This window comes from Lipophrys pholis, assembly GCF_963383615.2.
Source record: "Lipophrys pholis genome assembly, chromosome: 14".
NCBI lineage: Eukaryota > Metazoa > Chordata > Actinopteri > Blenniiformes > Blenniidae > Lipophrys > Lipophrys pholis.
The window spans coordinates 3,952,696-3,979,369 of record NC_137633.1 but is presented as its reverse complement, the minus strand read 5'-3'; the positions used below and the strand labels follow the sequence as shown (position 1 = coordinate 3,979,369).

General features: G+C 41.8%; 1 protein-coding gene across 2 annotated transcripts in view; it reads right to left on the bottom strand.

Moving 5' to 3' along the window:
• pxdn (peroxidasin) overlaps positions 1-22,844 on the bottom strand; it is a 61,876-nt gene extending 39,032 nt beyond the window's left edge. Inside the window, exons 1-3 of one of the 2 annotated variants that reach the window (XM_080480585.1) lie at positions 22,583-22,844; positions 3,065-3,136; positions 2,303-2,374 (exon numbers count right to left, since the gene is read on the bottom strand). In XM_080480585.1, the coding sequence (XP_080336711.1) occupies positions 2,303-2,374; positions 3,065-3,136; positions 22,583-22,773 (335 nt within the window). In that variant the 5' untranslated portion in view covers positions 22,774-22,844. The remainder of the gene's footprint in view (positions 1-2,302; positions 2,375-3,064; positions 3,137-22,582) is intronic. The other variant, XM_080480584.1, reaches the window with a different exon arrangement.
• Positions 22,845-26,674: the final 3,830 nt, after the last annotated feature.

The following is a 26,674-nucleotide window of genomic DNA, read 5'->3' as shown; positions in this document are numbered from 1 at the left end:
TTTTCCTGGCAGCACAGACTTTACACATTTAAAATTTTAGTCAGCAGTACAAGTACACCACCTGTCTATTATGGAACTTAAAAGAAAAAATGTGGGTATTTTTTTAGTTATAAAGGTGATCGTAGTGTCTATAATATACTAAAATTAAACACTAAAAAAGAAATATTAAAACTGAGTGAAAAAAGATTACTTTGCTGCCACTGCATTACAGAGACGTACTGCTGCACGACCTTGTAAAAGACTAAATATTTGGCTTCCTTTCTGAAAACTCCTCTGTAGGATGTCTTTGTGTATAAATGTGAAACACAGCTGGCTGCAGCTTGTGTGTGAATGTTCATGAACGTGTGTGTTTGTGTATGATTAAGGTTTGCATGTGGAGTTTAAACGATCAACTTGAAACGAACTTGTAATTGAGTGTCAATGAGCTCCACATGTCTAGAAAAAAATAAAAAGCTTCCATAGACGTGTAGAAAGTAGAGCACTGAATAAAGAATCGATGCTCAACATAAACACTCTGATGGATGCAAAGCAGGGGAATAATTGGAAGAAGATCAAATAAACAGTGAAGGGTTCCCACAAAGAGGCGCTCTGACCTCTGTTTGACTTGTTTATGGAGGCGGTAAAGGGGGGGGGGGGTGCTGCATAGACATAGGCCGCCCGACCATTAGCTTGTTCAGGACATGAAAGATGTCGAGGCGTGTTTTTACTGAGGTCCAAAGGAAGTGAAGAGGTGAGTCCGCCTCCCCCCTCTCCGTCCCAGCCGACAGTCGAGTGAATGAGCGGGGAGGGAGGGGAGGGGAGGTGGGAGGTGGAGGGACACCGTCACCTAATCACAAAGGTTGCAGCGATGGCTCAGGCTTTAGATCGACTTTAAAGTGAGAGCGGCTCTGTAATTAAAATAGTTGCTCGATAGCTACAGGATTTAATTACAACATGGGGGGGGGGTCGGTCAGGAATGTGTATGTTTGTGTTTGTGTCAGAGCACACAGAAGAGGGGAAAAAAGGAAAAATCCAAACGTCCACTTTTCTCTCCCCCGTTCTCTCTCTCACTGACCACAAGTGATATACAGTCATGTGAATGAACGTCCCACGACGACGTGTCGACGGAGGTCACTGCTGCTCAAAAACTGTCCGACCCTTTTCTTGAAACATGCAACATTTTTCTTTGAAATATATCTGGTGGCGTTCATTACACTGTGGAGTTTTATAGGTTTTTTTTTTAATTCTGTCTAATTATTCTGAAGATCTTATATCACCTTTGCAAAGTTTGTATTTTAAATGAGATGAAAAAAAAAAGAAGGTATTTTCTCACTGGCCTGTTAGTAAGTGTGAATTAAAAACATTCTTTCCTGCTTAATACCGACTTCAATTTCAGCAATTGTGAAACTATCCTAGTCTTTCAGGCCCCGTTTACGCAACGCAACTTTCTGAAGCATTGCTAATGCACATGCAAATCATAGCGGGAGTAAATTATTCTTCTGCACATGCTCAGTAGATGGACAATAACAAGTTTCATTACAAAAACAACCAACAGCGCCAACTGGTGGCCTGGCCAGCCAACTCTATCGTTTTGAGCATTTCCGCGGTTTATGTGTCTATCTATCTATTTTCAAAACATTGCCTTGTAAACGAGAAACTTTTCAGAAACAAAAACGCATAAAAGGTGCATTTTCACTTGAAATGTTGCTGTGTTAACAGGGCCTACGTAGTCGTCGTGAATTTATTTTCTATTTAACTGACATTACCTTCTAACTACCAGTTTCTTTTTTGTGTATTTTCACCATGATTAATTTATAGAAGCCATAAGGAAAACAAGTGTGGTGATGCATCGCAGCAACGTGAACAGTCTTTAGTGTGGGTCCTTCGAGGTCCCGGCAGGGAAATGAAATCATCTCGTTGAGTGTGCAGACGCCGCTCAAACCGCAACTGCAGCCTGTGTGATGATGATAGAAGTCAGCAGACTAACAACACGCCTTAGAAGCACCGCTGTTCTCAATCTGCCTCCAGGTCAGGACTTCCAGACACATAGGAACAAAGGATCAGACAAAGAGAGGCCTTTCGCAGACCCGGTTTCCGTAAACGCTGATGCATTTTCACTGACTGAGCAGTCTGGCTGTCCTTCACCTTTGTAGTCGCTAAACAATCAGTGAGGCAAGTCCCGGCACAGTCACTCAGCTGCTGACTGAACAAAAAATAAATTAAAAAAACTCATATAATTGTGGCCTTTTTGGGAAAACAGCTCTGAGAGATCCTGCCCTATTGTCTGAAATTACTTTAAACATTAAAGCAAACCAGAACTCACAGATACTTGAGGTTTTCCAGGTCTTCGAACGCTCCCCTGGGGATCCTTCGTATATGATTGTTGTTGAGGAGGCTGCGAAAAAAAAGAAAAAGAGACAGGCGCTACTGTGTGTTTACAAGATGTCATTGTCACAAGCAGAAAAACAGCGCTGCTCATGTGTTTCACACGTGGAGGTGTGCGATTGTGCAGTCCGAGAAAGCTTCAGCCTGAAACCAGTAAGAGGATATAAGCAGACACATGACAGGCTGGCTGGCTCACAGGAAAAGCTGGATCTTCTCCAGCTTTCAAAGACTTTTCTGTACTTTGTACTCTTTGCATTCATTGTCGCATAGTTTCAATGTGATTTTTATTTTTAGAAACATTACGTTGAATATATTGTTGTTTCTGATTCCTCAGCATGCACAGCAGGCACGCGTGAGAAAGCATCTCAATCACATCTGCGAATATTTGAGCAAGGCGAGGTGCGCTTGATTTATTATAGCACCTGAACAACTTGACATGTGGTCTTCTATAGATACTGAAGAATAATGGACTGATTCCCTAAAACATGCAAAGTTTAATGTTTATACTTTAAGCATTAGCTTGAAGATCCTACAAGCTGGATAGATGATAAATATCTCTGCGGGTGAATGTTTGAAATGGATTTCTTGAAGAGTACATGCTGACCTACATGTGCCAAACTGCAGCAGCTCTATGAGAACGGGTTTGATTCACTTGCTGTGATTCATGACGGTTTGAAAAAGAACAAGAACGAAAACTTACAGTGTGTTGAGGTTCTTTAATCGTCTGAAGGAACCCGTTTGTAAATCCTTGATTTTGTTAAACCTCAGGTCTCTGGAAAAGAAAAGAAGAGGATATGGTGAGAGGAGTATATCAAAACACATTTTAGATGAAACCGGTTTGTCCATTTTCTAGTCACACTCATTTTCTGGATGGCCATTTTATTTTTTTAATTAACCGACCGTATCACCTTCCAACATAGTAGCATCCAACACGTAATTTCACACCAGCCTCGTTCAGCTTGTTGCCTGCTGCTGTAAGTGATCATATGCAGTGCAGCTGGCTTATTCAGTTTTTTTTTTTGAATACTGACACTCAATTTAGCATCAACCAGGGTCCTGACTTCAAGTCAGGTTTATAAATTATGACCATATAAACTCTGGTATGAGGGAGCTGCATGAAGCACGGAGGGAGTGTTTCAAAAAAGTTGTTAACACAGAGTCTGACGTCTTTAAATAGTTCCACTTTGGGAATTGTTTGCAAAAGTTGCATTTTCAGTAGCTCTGAGCACCGTTGCCGTGTAAACAACCCCCCCCCCCCCCCCACACCTCCAAAAACGGAACAAAAGTTTTACGTATTCGTTTGAAAACAGTGTCGTTGGGCTTTATAGGGGAATCACAACAAAAGCACAGTAAGAAACAGAGATAGACACATATAAACCCGGACCCTGTGATCAAACATCCCTGAAGCTGCTTGAATAAAAGCTACACTATTGTAGAATTGAAAAGAGATCAAACTCCTTTACTCAAAAAAACATCAACATGACGAACATAAAGATATGTAAGATATATATACTATGTAGATATGCCATTTCAGGACTTGTTCTTACTGCACTCTATCACCATCCAAATCTATCCAAAGATAAGGTAAGGTGCCATGGCTCCATCTCTAGAGTAAATTACTATATTAGTTCATCACTAACCTTGTTTACATGGTCACTTATAGGTCAGTGTGGTTGAATTCGTTCCAGTCTACTGATCTGATTATCATGTTACATGAACACGAAAGAGAGCCAACTGGTGTGCAGGATTCTTTTTTGGTGACATGCACACAAGCTCTCACATCAAGCGTTACCCAGAACTCTGATGTAACAGCAGTTAGTTAAAGCGTGAGCTTTCTTTTGGAAAACACTTACTTGAAAGGTTTGGTTAACTTCATACTGTAACGTCACACGTTGACCATATTAAATATGAACGCCATATACGTCAATGTTATGTATGCGACTGGAAACGTGGGAAAGTATATCGGGTCGTCTTTGAAGTGCAGAAAAAGAGGCAAAACACATCTGCACCATCTCAAGTCCACAGCGGAGGCCATCAAGTAATAACCCCGGAGGATAATTTGAAGCATTACTCATCTCATAAGAATGTCTTTGTCAAGCTTTAATCAGGAGGGGAGATTTAAATAACATTTGCCCCAAAGATAACAAGCACAGGGCAAGCTGTCGCAGCCGGCAGGTTGCAGCCTCCGTCTCTTCCGAAGTCCTAATTTAAAGAGACTGTAAAGGATAACAAAAACTGACGTGACACTAATCACTCACAGAAAATCGCTGAGTATGCTATTGCTGTGACAAGCTAAACACCCGGTTACTCCATTTAACCATGCGAGGGTGAAATCGCTCTTAACCCCGTGCAGCATTAGCGGCCACGGGATGACGGGTTACATGAAATCTCATCTCCACAGCGAGGTTACGTTTTTGTGGAACTGTGGCTCTAAGTCATCTGATCCTCAGCTAAGCTTTTCTGCTAAATGGATTTTTACAAGATGTCTCTGTTCGCAAAACCAGTCATTCATATGTGGGGAACGGCTTCAGACACAGCTTCTAACCAACCCCTGAAACTGTTCCCACCCTCTTGATGACTGAGGACGTTTCTGATGCTTATCATGACAACAGGCAACGGCAGAGAAGCATGAGAACAGCCTGGATAAAACTCATCTCAGCCAAAGACGCGACGAGAGATTTATCACCGACCTGAGGGAAGAGAGCTGCATCAGCCGCTTTCCTCCAGAAAGCTCGACTCCCCCGGTTGAATCTCTGGCTCGCCACCAGAATTCTTGGTAACCACTGACCTTACAGGGTGAATAACCTGGGACTGGGTCACGCAGACAGAACACACTGTCAAGATAATACGGTGCTCAGAGCCAAAACATTATCTCCTCTATAAAAAAATTATTCTTCATCTCCATGAGGAACAACATGTTAACCCATCCTAAGTAGACATGTTCAGTATCTCAGCCATCTCTGCCTCGACTGGGTCTGTAATCCTATAAAAGAAAAAAAGCACCATGAATGCATGCATTCCTGAGCATTTGCTCTCCTGTATTTCTGCAAAAAAATGTAGGCCAAATAAAAAGAAAAACAATCGATTGCATAGTCAGTGAGATGTTTATGGCTCATTCCCTCCATTTAAAACCCCCCCAAAAAACTCACATATGGATCTAATAAGATGAAGGCCAGCTTTTTCATACGCTGGCCCACTTTCAAATAGTCTGAAAGCTAACAAAAACTGCTCTGTAACTGAGCTTTAAGAGGAACATCCTGACGTGTTCACCTTCAGCAATCCTCAATTCCTTAATATCAACTTAATATCTGACAAACTCAATACTAAAACCGCTCTCTTCACAGTTAAAGAGGTTCATAGTGTATCAAAAAAAACAAACCTTGTTGAGGTATTTCTTTAACTTGTTTATGTGAGGGACATTGCTCGTGGCTGTTTTGAGTCTTGAAGACTTTAAACATTCCTAAAAAGTACTGTCACTGAATGAAGAATGTGCTCCGAATCTGAATCTGCTCTGTCGTCAACAGGCGTTTCCAGACCAAGAACTTTGCTTCCCAGACGGAGAGCTTCACCCTTTTAGTACAAGCTTGTATGAAGGAGACTGTGCAAACTTTTCACTCCATTTGGGAAAGACTTTTTGTATTTTTATCTCATCTTTTTTTGGCTGGATGTGGGATAGCGGGAGAGAAATAAAGATAATTGTCAGGAAGACATCTCATTTGGTTGCAATGTCAACTTGAAAGCCATGAACACACAGAGGAGCAAACTGAAAATGTAAATAAAAAAATGAATGAATTAATTAAATTAATTAAAATTAAGAGTGCAGAATGCAGGTATTAATCTAAAGCAAGAGGAATTACGTTGAGAAGTAGACTGATTAAACATATTACACCTTGTGTAGCCCAGTAGACTGAACACGGCTTCAGTCCAATGAAAATAAACATAAAATTCCCTGTGAATGTCGCCTCAAGTTCTGCTTATCTCACATTACGTCATTTCCAAGTACCCATTGGACAACAAAAGCGGTTACACCTGCCTGTTGATACTTTGATAAGTGGGGAAATTCATGGCATATTTTCGGTTGGGGACAGAGCTAACACAGAGAAGGAGTACACCACACACACTCATGTTTACATCAATGGCAGTAAATGCCCTAATGGACAAAGCTTTTTGTTCATCTGTGTTTTTTACATGTGTAATTTGGTGCATATCTAGAGAGCTTACGGATGTGTAGCAAAGTAATACCATTGATTACCTGTGAGGGCAGTGTGGAGCAGTAGAGCTCATGTACGAAGAAGTGAAAGGAACCACGAAAAAGAAACGAAGCCAGTATCGGTGCATCGGCTCTGATACTGCACTGAGTACTCAGAAAAATATTACTGATACAACCCAGCAAGTACTATGTGACAGCATGCGTCAGCAACGTCGCCTGCAGGTACTGAGGGAGGTGTGTTGAAGCAGAGGATGTGCGGAGGTGTTTCACATTAGCACATAGCTTTTGCGTATGGAGTATCAATTAGGCTTTATGGCATTTAATAAGTACTCGTATTGGTACTCTGTATCAGCAAGTACCTAAAGGTGGTACTCGTACTTGTCTTTTAAAATGTGGAATCGGACGTGGACTTTAAACTTAAAGTTGATAGTGATGACAGTAGACTGCTAAAAACAGGCAGCACCGATTCCACTTCAAACAGGTATCACAACACTTACTGGCCTTCGCCTTTGTGAATGCGTCATGTGGAGCAATAAGTCAACAGAAGCAGCTGTCGTGACACACTAACAATACATAACAAGCCAGGAAATTAATATTTAAACAACACAGCTGAGAGCTGCTCAGCTTGAGTCTGTGTTCAGATCCGGATGTCTGTCATTGAGCTGCTCTGATAACTTTAAGGTGTTTCCTCTGATTGTCCCAAATGCTCTGTAGTCTGGGTTTTAGTTATCAGTGGGTTGTCCTGGATCACACGTCTATAAAATCTCTCTATTCGCTGCTCTCAGGCTGTGTAAAATTCAGTGCAAACCAAACCATAAAAATAGCTAAAATACTGCAACCAAACTTAACCAACTTCCACATGCACACAATTGTGGAGACGAGATGAGCTCGAGAACTCAAAGATGACGAACAGCGAGACAGAAGAAAATCTGCTGTTAGAAGAGACGGTTCCATCAGCTCTTTCGTCACGCGCACGCTCCATTCAGACGCCCTTGATTCCTGCATTCAGACTGATAATTTCTATGACACCAGGCTGAGACCTGCATCTTAAATGGCCTCAGTCTGCCTCTTTGGGTTCAGAAGGCAGCAATCACACTTTGAAAATGGACCTCACAGACAGCGCAACAGCACCTGGCTTTATTTTAATCTACCCGAATCTAACAAGTGTGAGCACATCCTCGGTGTGTTTACTTCCCTACAAGTTACAGCAGACCTGCTGCATCACCAGCATGATGTCACAATTCCACATGTTGCTGTGATTGGACAGTATTTTTCCAATACTACGATTTATTTGGCACATGCAGATGATTGGCGGGGGGGACCCCCAACAGTCTCAGAATTCGGATATCCACTTGGTACAGAAAGATTCATTCTCCAGAAGGAACTGAAGCAGTGCTTCCCTCAGTTTATCGCAAGTTGCTGCAGCAACTTTCCCCGGACATAATTTCCCTCAGGTGAAACCGGAAACACACCCTGGCAACACCGTCTGGCAACAATGAGCTCTCAAGTAACTCCAGTGCAGGAAGCACAGACACAATCATCAATCATAAAGGTCAAAATAACACTGAAGCTCACTGAATCAACCTGAGAGTGGTAGCAAATATTAAGAGGTTTTTTTTGGTCATTCTAATAGGATCCGTGCTAAATGATCTGACCAGTTCTGTTGGCTGGAGAACTGGAGCTTGTGGGTTCGACTAAATTGGGCTCACTATATTCTCAAAGTGGTGACCATAATCACGACGTGTTTACATCGTTCTTAAGAAGGCAAGTGAGTATGAAGTGAAGGTTCTGACAGAAAAAATGCTGAACGGCACCAGCAAACTCTGCTATAGAGAAAGAGCCGGTCTAAAGAAAAGGAACGGAAACTTCAGTCCAAGTCGTGGTCGATGGAGTCAGTTCTTTAGCGTGACAAAATATAGATTTAATCTATCCATTTTCTATACTGCTTCATCCAAGAATAAGCGTATTGGAGCAATTCCCAGTTGTCTATGAGGGAGGGCAGTTGACAGACTAGTAAACTCATCCCATTTACACAATACGTGTCTTTACTCAAACACAACAAGAACATCCACACATAAAGGATCTAAGCAAGGATTCATCATATGAATATTCTTGTGCAGCATCACTGTTCTTTCCATTGGGCATCATTTCTGTGCTGAAAAGTCTTGAGCAGTTTTGTATATAGATCAGAGAAGTATTGTGAGTGAATTGATGGGGGGAAAAAGGACTTCATGTCAAAATATCTACTTTGGATTTTGGACCAAGTATCCATTCATCGCTTTATCCAGTTCAGGCTTGAGGGAAGCCAAGCGAAGGGGGAAAAAAAAAAAAAGTAGGGAAAACCCAGAAAAAGTCACCAGTCCATCAAAGACCAAACAGAGTCTCATATCCAAAAATGTCAGGAATTCAAAAGCATTAGCTAACTGCAATGTAAAACAACACATATATATATATAAAAGGCACTTTACTTATGTCAGACTACTGAGTAAGCACTTCAATATTTGCACTTTATGGTAGGTTTTTAGGAAGAAGGATTTTTATCATGTTTGTCTTACGATATTGTTTTTATACGTTTGTAACCTCGTATAGTTTCATGTGGGATGACGGATGGAAATTAGCCTTGTGCTCAACCCGGCATATTTACAGTAACCCCATGTAGAGATGGCTTGTTCATTAATCTGCACTGTCTCATCCAGATAAACAAATAAATGAAATGAACTGAGGAAGTGTTACTGTGAGGAGGCTGTCAATAACATGCGAACATGAGAACCGGGCGAGGGTCTTCTGTGGAAAGAACTGCACACCCCGAAGAAAGGAGCTCTCTGCAGGCAACAGGCCCAGGGTGCAGAGCGCACTGTCCAGACATGCTGATGCAGGGGCTGTCCTGCCCGTCTGCCTGCAGCTCGGAGGGATGAGGGCAAGGAGGAGGAGGAGGACGACGAAGAGGAGGGCTACATGCTGGTTCAGGCAGCACTCATTTGAAGTGCACACATGAGACTAATAGTTCCTATCTGAGCTTTGGAATGTTCAGTATGCACTCCTTATAATGACAACTTCAGAAAACATATGGACACAATTGTGATAAATTAGGTTTTTGCAAGTAGGTGTAAATATAAGTAAATACTTGCAAATAGTCAGCCTGCTGTGTTTTATGAATTCCGGAACACATTGTGAATGGTGAGATCTATGTAGCATTAAATAATCAGTCATACTAGTGCATTGTTTCCGATTACAGTCCGATTGAATTATGGACCTGACCGAAGCTTCACCTGCATCCTCCTCTTGGAGGAAAAGTAAAAGGTTTAGAAGCTTTCGACTTCCAAAGACCTTGACCTGGCCTTTGGCTGCATCTACGACTGTTGTGATTGGAGATGCTGTACACAATATAAAATAGGACCAGCTGCAGTATTCCAGGCTGAATTGGGGTCCTGTTCGCACTTGCATTTTAACATCAACCAGAAAATGTCAACAAAACAAACTCTGAACAGTCGATTTAAAGACATATTCTACGATGTAACTAGATGTGTGCTGAGCTGCATGCAACACAATGCATTTTTCGATTATTGTGGTAGAAACTGCACGAGAACTCATCAAGAGCCTGTAAAATGCATGAAGGAGTCAAAGCGGTGGCAGAAACTCCTTCATTATGCACATAAATAATAATATACTGGAAGAATGCATTTCTTCTGAAGTCCGTCACAGCCTATGTTTGGTCAGCTTACAACTATTTGGGCCGTACTAGACCTTCAGACTTTAACTGAAACACAACGGAGTTTCCCTGCCAAGACAAACAGACTCACATCCTTTTGTTGGACGCACTTGGACTGTACTAACACTGCAATCATACCAGGGTTTATTACAGCCAAATGTGACAAGTGTGAACACACCCTGAAATACCATGGAGTGTAGAGAAAGCTATAGGTGGTGAAAATAAAATGTTCCAGAAGATACATACATGTTGGACTAAAGGCAGCACTCAGACTGCCTGTCTCATACATTTTATTGTACAGGATACGACAAACAGACGGACAATCCTGGACCGCCGAGTATCTATTGTGTTTGTGACTACCTGCTGGACTTTGAAGCAGCCTCTTCCCCATCGCTACTGGAACTACAAACTCCCTCAGGAACCTTGACACTCGACTCTTTTGGAAAACAGCTGACCGGCTTGTTCAGAAATGATCTTTGTTTTCATGGACATTGAGGTGTATCATGGAAATGATTCGGTTTTAGGAGCCGACACCCCGACAACACCGACTATAAATGACTATGACTGAATGTGACGGAACATAATCTGGCTGACGGCGGCGTTATTTTGGCTCTGTGTGAGATGACTGTTCGAGCAGAGTGTTGTCTGTGAATGCAGGGTGTGTTCAAAGCATCAGCTGTCCGACAGAGGAGAGGAGAGGAGAGGCATGGTCAGCCAGAACAACGTCTCTGAAAATATGGAAAATAATGACGTCACATCCACTTTATCTGACAAATGTTCTGACAATTACAGTGAGAGCGACTGAAAACTGGAGATGGAGGATGAAAAAGCAGTTATGGGCCTCTGGGCTATGAAGAAGGTCTGAGTAAATGCTTCGCCTGCGGCTCTCGGTAATTAACTTGCGTTAAAGCCTGTCACAGTCTATCCATCATAAACACAACCGCATGTACAGTAATCTCACTTACAACACTATTCAGAGAAGTGAAAATGTTTCATAACTCAAATTTTATGTTTTTTCTTTGCCTGCATGAAACTAAACAAAAAAAAAAAATCAATGATGATGATCCTTATTCATAAATTAAGCACAGATTAAGCCATTTTGTAATTCAAAATACTTTATAATCACCTTAATCAACCAATAGATGCTGGCTTAACTGAATAACAAGGTTCAATTGATTTTTTTTTTTGTGTCTGATGGCATTGGAAACCAAATACAAAACAATTTCAAAGGCTGCGTGGTAATCACAAAAGGTCTCAAAAAATGTGTCATTACAACCATAAAAGTTTCTGGTTTAAACAGTCATAAAACTGTTAAGTACCTTGGTAGATGTGGAGCTATGCAAAGCCAACACATGATTCAGGATTTCTAAAAGGCTTCACAACCCCAACAATGTGCAGTACTGCTGATATCAATGAAGGCCACGGAAAACACAATAAAACGGCCGCAAAAGCAATTTACTACACATTTTAAAAATGCACCATAGAATTTGTTCTACAATGTTCCATCAACAACTGATGGGGCTCATTGAGGAATACACCAGCTTGTTTTAATTGGCCAAAAAAGTAAAACAAAGTCTTCCCTACCTGCTGTTAAACGTGGACGAGAATCTTATCATGTCGTCTCTGGAACTGGATGCACTCAAAGTATTAACAGAAATGCATTCTTCAAAAATGAGCAATACAGCACATATCCAGCAAAAAAAAGAAAGATGGACTGTTTTAAAGTGCAAATGTTACACTGCAAGCTAAATGAATGACGCCAACCAAGAATCAAGCAATTGTTCTCGTGGCATTATTGTACAGGGGAAAGGCTTTGACAGAAAAAGAGCATTGTACTTCGATGGGAAACTACAAACTATTGTTTTGGTGAAACATCAGAGTCGCCTCGATTGTTGTCTTTTTCTGCTGCATCCGCCTTGAAGGTTTTTTGATCTCAGATTGTAGATCATCAGATAGTCTCAGGCCTGGATTTGGCGAGAAGCGCCGTCTTAACAAAAATGTACAGTGATCGCATCTCAACGTACGACAGCAGGCCAACAATAAATAAAACAGTAAATCGCAGTGCTTCTCGAGAGAAGTGGAATCGTTCACTGCGGAAAAACAAAGTAATGAACATATTGCAGAAGAAACGTCTCCAGGTAGTTTCTAGTTTCTGTCCCAAGTGCAAGAAGCCAGAAATCTATCTATTCTATTCTATTCTCTTCTATTCTATCCAAGCAGCTCAAAGTGTTTTGTGCTGTTTGGGAAACAACAGTAACAGGAGAAAAGCAGGGGGAGGGAATGACTCAGTCCACAAAGGGACCAAGAAACAGGAAGAATCCAGGACATTTAGCACACAAAGTGTTTGTAAACCACTTTGTGGTTTGCCGAACGAGTGTCGTCACAGAAATAAATGCGCACAGATTGCTGAACATTTTATGGTGTTTGTACTGGGACTTATTAAATGAGCCTGTTAACTCCCATTAATCGGTTTCGATGGCGCTCGGCCAGGAACGGACTATAAAACAGCGAGGCTAACAAGCCCACTGTGGGGCTCAAAAACTCTTCAAGGTTCGGTCTAAACAAAAGCAACGAGAGTGAACCGCTTTCCTGCTTCAGAAACAACAACGTCACGAGAATGTGACAACAGCGGCTCCTAATCCAATGAGAATAGATTGATTTCTTCTGCAGAACAAAGCCTTCAGTCATTCACCTCCACAGGATGGGAAACCGACGAATTAGTGTAGCACGCTGACTTGGACAAAGCCAACGAAGTAATTCAGCATTGTATTTTCTAGGATTAACCACATGACTTTACTATTAAGAGGCATTGCTGGCGGCATTCACTAATTTAAGGTTTAACCTTTCCCAGGGATGGAAATGAGAATGACAATGATGACAATCTGCCTGAAACCTACTACAGTCATTGTGTGGAAACACCGAGGCTATCTGGGGACAGCGACTCTGGAGTTACATTCACTGGCTGTTTTTATCAGTAAATAAAACACAAAGCATTTAGCTACACACTCAATTAAGATTCAGTTTACACAAAGACTCAAATTCAATATTAACAGTTTTTATTAACAGTTAATTAATATTAACAGTTTATCATTAATATTAACCCATCTCAGAAAACATGTTGTTAATACTGCATTATGCTTAATTCAACAGTGTATCTTCATAGCCAGTGGTTGATTGATAGGTAAGTGTGCTAATACTAACGCTCTATACTGTGAATGATCAAATTTGTGATGTACTGTGACTGGCAGAGCCACATCATCAACAGTGACAACGAAGATCACGAAGAGACGAAGCTAAACAAATCAAAAAGATGCAGAGCTTCTAACCTGACGTACTGGCGACACATCCACATATATAGCTATTCACCCGAGATGCAGTACACTTTAATCAGGTCAGAAATGCATAGGCCTCCATCACTTGTGGTATTAAAGGAGCCGACTCAACCATTTGTTAGAAGTAGCACTCTTAATTGGACATTATTCATGATAGATGGTGAAGTAGCTTAGTCTTGTGGTGTGCTTGGAACACAGAGAACCGGTTTTAAACAAATGTATCTCCCAAATTCAGCTCACCTCGAGGTGAAAAACAGATAGTACAGCAGTGGGCAATTTGAAATGATTACTCGAGATGTAAGGTTGTTGAGCACCAGACAGGAGGACAAACCAATAAACAAATCCAATTAATTTCAAGTTTCAGTTGTGAGAAGTGTCTTTAGTGTCAATAAATGTGAATAAACCCAGTTCAGTTTGCGTGAGAGCCAGTTGGGGGCGCTAACGTTCATATGAAAGAGGTGCACGAGGGTGTGGAAACGGTGAAGTTCAATTGGTACGTGTGGGATGAGCAAATATCTGGTGTGTGAAGAGGAACGAGAAGAAGGGGAGCATGGATTGTTTCTAGAAGCAAGACTTATCTGTGGCTAATTTGTTCAGCTCAACCTTGGCCACACAGATTCTTCTTTTCCTTTCTTCTGGAGCTTTATCTCTCCTTCCTTTAAAGACATCTTGTGCACTGTCAATATCCTGAATTATACAATATTGGTTTCTTGCTCTTTCCCTCCACCATAGTTACGTATGTCTCTATATATATCTATTTAGATATCTATTTTCTCCACAGGTATGCCATATTTCCCCACCTCTTCTCTTTTATTGAAGGCAATGAAGGGCTAAGATTCAAGTTTCTTTTCACAAAAAAGTGTTGATTTGTATGTGAAGTAGACGGTTTTTCTTGGATCCAATATTTTGGAAGCCGCCTATTGACTGCTGATGTGCATACCTGGTAACTTAACTCATCACACTTGCAGACATTCCCGTGCAAATAGTTGCACTCGCGTCAGGGAAACATCCAGCAAATGCTTTTGGTACAATCTCGCCTCGGCCGGGATGATGCGCACAACGGAACTCAATCCAACCCGAACGGCATCTGAGTGCCATGTGTGCACCGTCTCCGCTCGCTTTCTCACCCCTCAGCAGTCAGAGGAGTCATTTAGCTTTGTGACGTACACCCAAGTTTGACTTGCCAAGGACTCTCAGGCGTGCGTGAGTCACTCTTAGTTAAACAAGAACAACGCCGGCTCCTTGCTTGGTCGCAAGTAATAGAGAGACAGGATGTCCAAACATGGCTGCAGCAACTCTGCAAGATATATCCTGTGTGAAAAAAAAAAAAAAGGAGTCGGTGACAAGGATTTGTTGCTTGTCAAGGGGGTGCCGGTGCACAGCGGGAGTACATCCAAAGCTCATGCTGCATGACGGATAACAGAGGAGGAAAATAAAAATACAGCCTCGTTCCATTACAATTAAAATGATCATGCAACCGAATCTCAAACTTAAAAACAAGTGTCCAATAGCAATCCAACTTCGTCGTCTGTTAATAAATGTCCGTGTGTTTATAGTATATTGTTCTCTGGGTGCACGTGTGTGTGTGGTTTTATTACAAAAACAACCAACAGCACCCACTACTGGCCCTACATGACATGCCATTTCCGCGTAAACATACGTCGTTTTCAAAACGTTGCCGTTTGAATGCGAAACTTTTCTGAAATGGAAAAACACAAAAACGCCTTTTCACTTGAAATGTTGCCTTAATCTCATTAAAACGGGCCTTATTGATGGCAGCAATAAGAACTAACTCAAGAATACTTATTATTATTTAGTAATGAAGCAGGATTAAAACGAAGCGTAAAATCTGTACAGTTTGGAGACAGAAGCTGCTGCAGCATCTAAAACACGTTTATTTACTTTGTGACAAACCACAAGGTTCAGTACAGTTAAAAATCTACACTGAACAACTGTCACGGAAGTGTCTCATTCAGAAATGTGTCAAACTGTGGCGGACGCTCCCCAGAAGATTGTTTACGGACTGTAAACAATATTGTGCTTTAGTAATTTAACAGGAAACACACTGGTTGTAAACAGCATGTATGCGTGTTGGTGCCATAATAAAAAGCCACATCAAATGAAGGAGTTGAACACTTCACAACTGTTTCGACACAAGTCACAGTCTGGATTACATCACGCTGCTGAGTCATGGAATAGATTTTTCTCCATCAGCTACGGAAAAGAAAAAAAAAAAGATTAATTCAAACCTGGATAGAAACTGTTTCACTACAATTTGTAACATTTCATTTGAAACACATGACTTTGTTTTCAAAAAGAGGAAGAGTTCGACTTGGTATTTTGCTTTATATTAATGGAATATTATTGTGCTTGCTCAGTAATCCCAACTGTCCCCGTGAGGTGCCTTTAAGACACGCTTCATTCACGCCGAGGTTTGAGTTCCATTATCTCTGCTTGTTTTGTCACCAGTACTCCACTGGATGACGGCAACAATAAAACACTTCCACCATAATTGTTAAACTTTACAATCACAGTTGTATGAGGCGCTTTAGCTTTATAGCCGGGAGGCCTACCAGATTATCACTTTCCCAGCCTGCCTCAAATTATTGACACAACACTTGTGTGACGAAGGATGAGCAAGCTTAGAATTTACAACCGACACTTCTAACTCCTGGGTTTTTCAGCACATTAATCAGATTGAGAACTGCATGAGAATGAACAAATGTTTGTGAATGAGCGATTCAGAATGTACCTTTCCGTTTACACAGCACCGTTTTGAAAAACGATGTCTGTTTACACTGCAATGACAGCGTCCATGAAAACATTGTAGTTTTCACGTTGGGCCACTAGTGGGTGCTATTTGTTTTTGTAATGATACTCATGCGTGGAAAATTGTACACTACAAACTTTAAGAATGGCCAGTACATAGTCGTTCATATCGACTCTAAAACTACCAAGCTCCAGGAGAATATCGAATGGGAGTCAAGACGCTCTGGAGGCCGCCATTGTTGTTATTGACGATCTGCTCGCACATATGAAGGAGATCTATTTAGCATTTCAGAAGTGTTGCATTTTCCGCTGTTTACACGGAGACGGAGTGTTTTCAAACAGTTCTACCTTAAGAGTTTGAACAAAAGTTTTCAGTTTTCATTTGATAACGTTTTAAAAAAAATTAATAAATAAAAAAGGAACCTTCATGTAGCGCAGAACTATCAACCACTGTCACATCTCAACGTGCTCACACACATCACATCTTCAACGAAAAACTGTTTATGGCGAGGGCTGACGGAGTTCGTTTTCCAACAATCTAAAAACAGACCAGGCTACAGTTACGATCATCCTAGTCATAATTTACCCCTTATTTTTTCAGGCTTTCCTATTTTCTTCTTCTCGTGCCAGTTCCACTGACTTCATATTCCCGTCACTTGCCCTTGCCTTACTCAGCAAGTGTTACGCCCAACTCAAGCTGAGAGCTCTACAATCAAACCTGATTACATAGTTTTAACTGCAACATTAAGACATAAACCGGCTCATTTTCCCCTCAACTTAACTTGAAGGTCCCACTAAGGTCACCGCATTGAACTTCAGGATATCATTGTCACCGTGTTTCAATGTTCCAATCGCTCGGCTCTTAATTCTTGTCTTTCTGCATAAGAACCCTTGATGAGGAGCCCATTCACTACTCTCAATTTATGTGTCCTACTTAGTCATTTCTCATCTTTTTTGTGCTCCAACTGTCTTTCCTACTATCTCATGTTCAAACTGCACAATGGAATTGAAAAGTTGTATAATTTTAATAAGGGGTGAACCAAAGCCAAACCAATTGAGGGTCACCGTCTCAAGTTTCTAAGTTTTTTGCATGATCAGTCACTCATAACACACACACACACACACACACACACACACACACACACACACACACACACACACACACACACACACACACACACACACACACCAAATGGGGCACTGCAGCCATGTAAGGTGCTGGCCCTCGCTTCGGAGCAACGCTGGGCTTGGGTTTTTCCAAAAAGGCAGGAAGACAAATGTAAATCGTGCAACTTCTCCCCTTCTCATCAAACACCCCTCACTTAATCTCCAATATAATGACTGGAGTTAAGGTGGAGTTTAAATTGCACAGAGTGTGTGTCCATGCAAGATCAATTATCTGGAACTGATTGAGAGGAATTGTGCAACAAATGCAGCAGCTGTTGGGACGCTGGATGAGCACAGGAAGGGGCGAGTACAGTTCCTTTCAACAACTATCTTGGGCCCAATCTCCCTTTGCAAATGAGCAAAGCTTTGGGGGGGATTTCTGGCTTTGCATTCCATAATGCTGCAGAGACCGAGTGCCTCACAAAACCTGACTGCAGCAAATTCCACTGGGACTGCACTTATTTTCTCTGACTCAATGTCACTCAGTCAGACAAGGACGCTGTGTGAGGGCGGTGGGCAGGCAGAGAGGGGGGGGGGGGACTGATGTTTAGACAGAGATGATGAAAAGCCTACTGCTGCCTGACACAGTGACACAAATCCCCAGTGAGATGATGCACTGCTAACCCCCCCCATGACCTGAAAACACAATCCATTACTCCAGAAATGACATATTTGAATAGTGTCGTTTTTGCCTTTTGAGACATTTCACAATAATGTATCAATGCACAGAACCCCAATTTTTCAAAATTTAAGTGACAATTGGATTTATCGCAGTAGTACAACATTTTACAATTCTATCCTACACCCTTTATAGCTAAGTCAGCTAAAAAGTGACCTACCTTGACTTGACCAAGGCTGGGTCACAACCCTGCCAAATAGTGGTCTAGTCTTTGACGTTTGAAGTTGATGTTGGATGGTTGAATGAGACTGAATAAAAGACAAATTACAAAGCACAAGATAGTGGCTATTTTCCACATAGAGCATATAGTGATACTTGTACCACCTGCACTTTGATATATATTGTATTGCCAGATTTATTTGAAAGATATCGTTCCCGGTACACATGTGTATGTGTGGTTTCATTACAAAAAACAACTAACAGCGCCAACTCCTGGCCTGGCATGCCAACTACATCATTTTCCAGCATCTCTGCCATTTTCATGTAAAAAGACATAATACCATGTAAACCGGCCTAACATAAGAGACACCTGTCCAATCCAATTCTTTTTTAATGACATTTAGTTTAAAAATAGCTTTCTACAGTCACTTGATTTTAAGAGGTCCTCCCAACTACCTTTCAAAGAGAAGAGAAGTTCTACCAGCTACTTGTTATCCGTGATTCCGCAGCAATGTGAAGAACGGCAAAGAAGTCTGCCGACACATTTTCAAAACCTGGTGAGTTTTACTTGAAACTGATAAAGCATGAATGTATAATACAACAACCTATTGAGTTGGAGCGAGTCTGCATGCCAAATATAGAAATACTGGGACTTGTAACCACAATAAAGCTATCTGACGCCACAGATTTGAAAAAATTGAACTTGAAAGAATGCCAATTGCTTCATCTCAACACCGATGTGACGGATTCTAAGCATCACACGTTACAAGCATTGAAACCGTCACTTTTTAATGCCGTTATATAGTTTAAAAAACACTTTGCGAGTGCTGAACTGGTAAAACAAAATATCTTAGATGTAATCATATGGGTGCATTTATCCCAAGTTATGTTCCTCGACATGTGTTAGTGTGCATCAGTGAGCTGCTCTGCATTGTAATCAATACTTGCCAACTAGTGAATGACTGCACATCCAAACTATCTGTGGAGCTCAGCAGCGCCAGTGTTTTCCGTGTGAATCTTTTTGAAGGTTGGATACATTAGGCTTAATAAAATAAGACAGACATAAAACACATTAGTCATGTCTCTCATATTCAGACTTCTCGTCACTGCCAAATCCCTGCAAAGTTGCAAGATCTTGACTTGAGGCATTCTGGAGCGGTAAAGGCAACGCCAATAAAACAACGTGGGCTAAAGGAAGAACAACTATTTCTCAAACTTTCACAAATCCGCGAGAAGATATGGAGCAAGTTTGGTTACCGAAGAGGAAGGTAATTTACTATCCAGCCTGAAACAGGCTTCTCCGTGGAGAAAACAGCTGAAAAAGAAATGTAGGCGAGAAAGAAAAAGAAAAAGAAAAAAATTCCCTCCATGTTTCTTGGCACAAAGCCCATGTGCAGTAGTACTTTTGGGAAAAAAATAAAAAAAACACTTGAGGCTTTCCACTGAAGTGGCCCACATGAAACAAAGAAAAATGTTCTGAGTTTAAAGAACTTTACGGTGTAGACAATAATTATATTAAACTAACTCTAATTGCATTGTGTATGGTCAAATAAAATAAAATTAGATAAAAAAAAAAAATCCCTATTGTGTCCTAAGTGGCATTGATTGAAGGAAACAGAATAAAATCGAAGACTCACTTGACATCATTCACAATGGTAGTGAATTAAATGAACATCGAAAGGAAATTATAATTCCAGTCATTTCACATTCAATTATAAGAGATATTTCCAAATTCAACTTAAATGTCTTATAATTTGTGAACGTGTTCAAAACAAAGAACTCAAAGCCGTCGTAAAAGTCCCATAGTGAGCTCTGCATCTGAAAAGGCCATGCGGTGGATTGGTTCAGCGTTGCGCCGTGTTGATGGCGAGCTGAGAATAAGCAGCTCCAGCTGTCTCTGCACTGATCACCTTACACTTGGGAGTTTACTAACTTTGATCAGACCTGCAGTTACAAGTAAAAAAAGAAAAAAGTGTGCACCCAACAAAAAGGAAATTTGATTTGGGCTATTTGATTATTATAACGGGTGTGTTGTGTTGTGACTATATATTTATTACACTGCTTCATGCAGATTTTCCACTCATACTTTGCCCATTTAGCGGTGCTTTCTTGTCCAGACTAAGCCATATGTGCGATCACGCTCCACTACCTGTGCACTCAAGGCTCATACGGAGGATCATCTCACACCCTTATAATATTATTTTGAATTCCTGGGATGGCACGCTGCCAGGTGGTGAGAGGAATGCGGTCCCCATGCCGATACGGCACATAGCTCCAGGTCAAGTGTCTATACCACAAACATATCTCCGCCAGCTGTTACTTAATCCTGAAAAGCTGTGGGGCTCCAGACCCGAGGATCCCACTTACTGCATTATCACTTGAATGAGTACACAAGCACTTTAAATTTTTTTTTAATAATTTGAAGAATCTTGTGTTAAAAAGCCAGACCTATACACTTTACCGATGTGCGTGTCACGTGACGAATGAGTGAGGTTTAGTCTGGTGCACAGAGGTTTTCTCAGTGAAAAGCTGGGTAGGTGCAACATTCACATCCTGACATGACATCCAAGTCAGGGGGGGTGAGGGGAGGGTGGTGGGGGTGAGGGGAGGGGGGTGGAAAGCGACAAGTGGCTGCAGCTTCAAAGCTTCTGGAAAAACCACAACTTGCTCTCCAACAGATTAAGACGCATCCCTACAGAAGACTTAAACGATCCTTTCATTTGCGTGGTGGTGAAGTACAGACTTTCATCTTTCCTTTGGGGGGTGTAAGGCTGACTGTGGGTGACTGTACAGCTCACCACAGACGACGAGAGGGCGAGAGCCTAATTCCGAGTGTGGTATCAGAGCCCCCCCACCCCCCCACCCCTCCCGCTTAGTGCTTCCAGGCTGAATGGAGCTATTTATAGAGTCCGTGTATTGTGGCCTGAAATGCACAACAAGATCTCGCCGAGCAATCAAGCACAAAGGCTGCCACATATTTGGCGGACCGGACAGACTGTGCTCAACTTTGCCCCTAGAGAGAGACTTGTGGCCGGGCGGCATCAACAAGGAGCCCTGTTCAGCTGGGCGACTGTGGGAGAGTGCTCGTGACAGAACAGGAGGCTCTCTGAAGTGCCGGGCAAATAGGAAGAATTTCATTTTGTTCATGACAAACGGAGAGAACAACAAAAAAAACAACAAGGTTTCAGCACAAGTTCGATCGCAAACTTGTTAAGAGCATGAGGCTATACGTTATGTCTCTGTGACGAAGTGGCATAAAGATTCCCACAGTCTTCCTCAGAATGAAAGAGGACACTCTTTCAACGCAAGGCACTCATTGAAATATGAACAACGAGAAAGATGTCAAGTCAAGTCTTCTATCCCGTGCAGGTAGTAGTGCACGATCCCAGTAGAGTCCATGTAAACGGGCCGTCAGATTGTCTCCCGCTGTCAAAGCCTTGTGCACATGTACGTTACGTAACGTCACCACGTCACGCCCGCCGCCTGTTTGAAAAGAAGTGGCAGCGACGAAGCACCACTGGAGACAACGCTGCTCGCAAACATAATAAAAGACTAAAGTAGTTTGGTTTGACCAAGTCCACGAGAACTTAAAGTTCAAGAACATCGTCCTCAAAATGTGTGTGTGTGGGGGGGGGGGGTCATGGGCCAAATCGTGGACTATGCACATCAATCTGACGACTTTGTTTGGAGTTGTCGCAATAGAGACAATTGTTCAGAATTCCTTTATAATGACAGGAAGTTGCCACTTTTCATTCATCTGCATGAAGGGACCTTGACCACAGGACTCCCTCGAGCTCTCTGGAACCACTTGTGGTTGAGTTGAACAGCTGTTTGACCCTCCAAACCCTTGTTCCTTAACCCCTACGTGCCCAAGGTGAACTCTCTGGCAGGTGTCAGAACTTTCTGCAAACTTCTGCAGGGGAAACTGGAGTAGAGTGTCCTCTGCTGACCATCCCAGTACAGGAGGACTTTCCAGCCTCCCACCCCCCACCCCCACCACCACCACCACCACCACCTTTGTTCAAGGCAAATCACTCACTGGCAATGCAAAGGAAGGATAAAGTTACCCTCAACTCTTAAGTAACTTCAACCAGGAGGTTTGAAATGTGCAGAAAACGTTCAGGTCGTCCCGTTAGTTGGCAGAAGTAGAGAGAGGAGGAGGGGAGGGGGGGGGGGGGGGGAGGTCTACTCACAGAATGGTCGTCTGAGGAGAGACTGCTGGCACGGTCTCCAGGTTCAGATGCATACATCTCACGGTGGTTCGGAAACACAAGCAGCGGCTCGGGCAGCAGAGCGCCGGCCGCGGGCCGCCGGCGAGCAGCAGCAGCAGCGACGCCGCGGCGACGAGACACGGAGGGAAGAGGCGGTCAGCCCGCATCGCCATTGCTGAGTGAGCCGAGCCGAGCCGAGCCGAGCACAGCACAGACCGCCAGCTGCCCCGCTCACACACTGCGAGGGAGAGACGGAGGGAGCCGGGGGAGATGGGAGGGAAGGAGGGAAGGAGGGAAGGAGGGAGGGAGGGAGGGGAGGGGTGGGGTGCGGTGGGGTGGGGTGGGGGACCCGGGGAGAGGGGAGGGCTTCACCTCCAAACTCCAGCCCAGACCTCCGGGGAGAAACTTCAGCTCAAACTATCTTCCTCCATGACATGTCGCCTCTCTTCCTTCACCAAAAAACACGCCAACTTCACTCAGGTGGACTTCGACCGAAAACTTTATTTAAATTAAAAAAAAGAAATTAAAAAAAAAGAGAGAGAGAGATATTTCAGTCTCCTACAGCGCCCCTACCGTTCATAAAATGTAATGCCACATTCATGTTAATATCTTTATTTTAAAGCAAGCAAAGAGTGCTTGCTTTGTTTCTTTAAATCTTAAAATGTACCACATACACACACACACACACACACACATATATATTCTATTCCATATTTCGTTTTTGAAAGTATTTGTTGTTTATGAGCATACATACATACATTCATACATACATACATACATATATACATACATAGAAAAAACATATAAAGAAATTAAAGATTTTTATATATCATCCAAAATAATAGGAATACTGACGTTTTGCAGTTTTGCAGTGATGTGTTGAATAGCAGTATTATAACCCAAACTCTGATTTCTTCATAAATTGGTCCAACGACTTCAGACCTTTTCAATACAACAACAACAACAACAACAAAACATTTTGTGAGGATAAATGTCTTGAATAAGTCAAAGACCAGCAACATATCAAATCAACCATTAATTAGTTATTAAATCCCTCCTCGTTGTGATGTAAAGAGATCAAGCATCAGGCAATTTTTTAAATCAACTTCAATAACTTCAAGCTTTCCACAATTACCAAATATTCAGTCACTTTTACTCACATTATGCTGTTACTGAAGGGTATGAAAGCAGTTATTACAGTTTTCTTGGCCAGTAAGTTTGTCAGAAGGTTGTTTAGTTTGATTCTCAGATTTCAGTCTGATATTATTGTGTCGTGTCTCCATGTCAAACCATGTAAGGTTTGTAAAGGCTCGAGAATGTTATAGATCAGCTCAATATCTAAAGTCAGTCTGGGATTACAAAGTGATGACAGAGAATAATTGAAAGCAGACTGAAGAAGACCTCTGCTGACCCAGTGTGGTTATTGTTTCACACAGTGAGAGACAGAAGTGTGTCTCTGCGTTTATTTTGTATTGTTATTTAGAAAGATTTAAAGATTTAAAGTCAGCGGCTGCGGAGCAGGTAAAAGAATTTAAATCCCATCAAAGTGAGCAATCAAAGTATTTTTCCAATAATTCACAGACCTTCATCCCAGAACGTCTATCGCGTTTCTGACTTTCGAGTAAAAATAAAAAAAATATTAAAAATAGGAGTGAGACATCATTGTAAAGCTAAACTAACACAGGTGTGTGTTAATAGTTTAGGTTTGCTGGCACCTGCTGGAAAACGTAAAAAACTGCACATCAGCATGACAAAAAAAAACAACACAAAATTCCATTTCATATTTGTTTGTAGTAAATTCAAATCTCAGTGCTTTAAACATACATTTCTTCTTCGTTAGAATCTTCATTTGGGCTGTATAAAGAATTAAACTAAAAACACATCTAATGGCTTGAAAGTGAGAAGATCACTGTTTTATTGTATATTATTGTATATTACTTCAGTGGTAATTATCTGTGACTTGTTATTTTCTGGATTCGGAGCTGTGGTAGGATTCAGGTCCGCTGCACGTGGAGTTAAATAAAGTTTGAAATGTCTAAATCCAAACTTTGCGATCATTAGCGGCCCCAGGTCTTATCATCGTGGGTGGAACAAAGTCTTTACTGAAGTCACCTGCATCTGTTTAAGAGGAAAACCCAGAATGACGTGGAATAATCCAAAAAGATTAAGGGTTTTCTTTTAAACTAAACCACCTCATTTATTTTTCATTTATTCTAAGCTCTAGTAGGATATTCCTAATTTTATTAAGTGACTTAAACACACTTTTTGATCATCTTGAGCCTGTTTTATTTAGTTTTTATTAAATCCGCCAACTTTGAAGTATAATCCGACTTGTGCTTCCACTAATATTTATTAGCTATATTACATTTAAACTTGTTTTTCATGGATTTATTCTCATCTGAAAGATGAGTATCTCTTAGTTTTGACTTCGTCACAGATTACCGTCCACATTCGTCTCTTTCAGGCCCTGCAGCGAGCGGGGCTGGTGTCAAATTACAAGCACTTGATGCTGCATATTGGCCAATCAGGAAATGGTGGGCTTCTTTCCAAAGGTTAAAACATCTTCATTTGTAGAGGAAAATAAATAGAACGGGCGACAAAAAGGTTGGAGGGATTTGTTTCAGTTGGTCAGTCCATTCACAAGTTGGTGTCGTTAATCGTAGCCGACATAAAGAAACTCTTCAAAACAAGATACCAGTGAGACGACCCATGAGCAGCTCTACCGGTGGAGGTCCACAATTTGAAAAGAACCCTGAAAACAGAATTTAGTTCCTCGCACTGTATTTTAACACATCACAGACTGAATCCGGTGACGAAGAACCTGCAGTACATCCAAGAGGGGAGTGATGGATGATCCTGTCCTGTTCTGAAGACGTATCCAGATGATGTGAAACAATAAAAGACTATTTGTCTTTTAAAGCTCAAACTCTGCGACTTTCCGATCTGGAATTTTCGTTGTGGGCGATGGCTGAAACAATTGACGATCCCACACAACTGTACTTTTCCCGCAGCTGCTGGTTGTGAGTGTTGTGGCTGGTTGCTAGGGCGGCATACCGATGACCCTACAGAACGCTCACCTCCGGAAAATCCACCCAAATGAAAAGAGATGAGTGATCTAAAAGGCTAATGAAAGATGGCACCCACCTGTTGACAGTCAGATATGGACCCGCGTGGCGAGCACTTTGTTTGCCAAGCAGAGTGAAAGATAGTCCATCAAAACATGGAACAGGGCCAGTTCAGACCGGGAGGAATATGTACAAAGTGTTCTGGACTCTTTGGCTTTGAAAAGGAAGCAGCCAACACGTCACGTCAGTATCGTGGAATATCAAGCCGTTGGGCAGTCACGACTCTCAATCATCTACAGAGAGGAGCTGGTTGAGACTGTGAGTTTAGACCAGGACATCTTAAGACTTTACACTGTGTCCGTCTGAGAATGGCTCAGGTTCACCCCAGAGGAGCTGCAGGATGTTTCGGGGGAAACATGATGGTTCTGCTCCAACACGGACACATCGGCTGTGGAGGTGGACGGCAACTATTAGGCTCAAAGCCCAAGATACAAGTAAAAATAAAACTTTCATGCAAATATTTTTGCCTTCAGTGAGCAGAGAGCGAAACCTATTGAACTAAACAATTAGTATGAATAAAAGCTGTGGAAGAAATCAAAAAAATCGGATCTAAAGATAATTCACTTCATGCAGTGACAATTATTGGCCAGCAGGTGGAGTCACACAACAGCGCTAATGAAGAAAATGGAGGGGAAAAAAATGACAAAAAATAATAAATATACAATAAAGTAATTTAAACCAACAATTTCATTGTTATTAATGAAAAAACACTTAAGTTGACCAAGAAGTTTGTATAAGAAAATTCAGATGGGGAATCTATACGGGGAATCGAAAAGAAAACAGTGACGAACGCCTCCGACCTGCATAATCATACAGCCGCGGAACACGGACCACTTCGAACGTCACAAGGGTCAACGCCTCGTTCGTTTCATAAACGTTTACACAGCAAAGGTAGACGCTACACATTATGTAGTTTTTAGCATGTCAGTCCACAAGGTGGTGCTGTTGG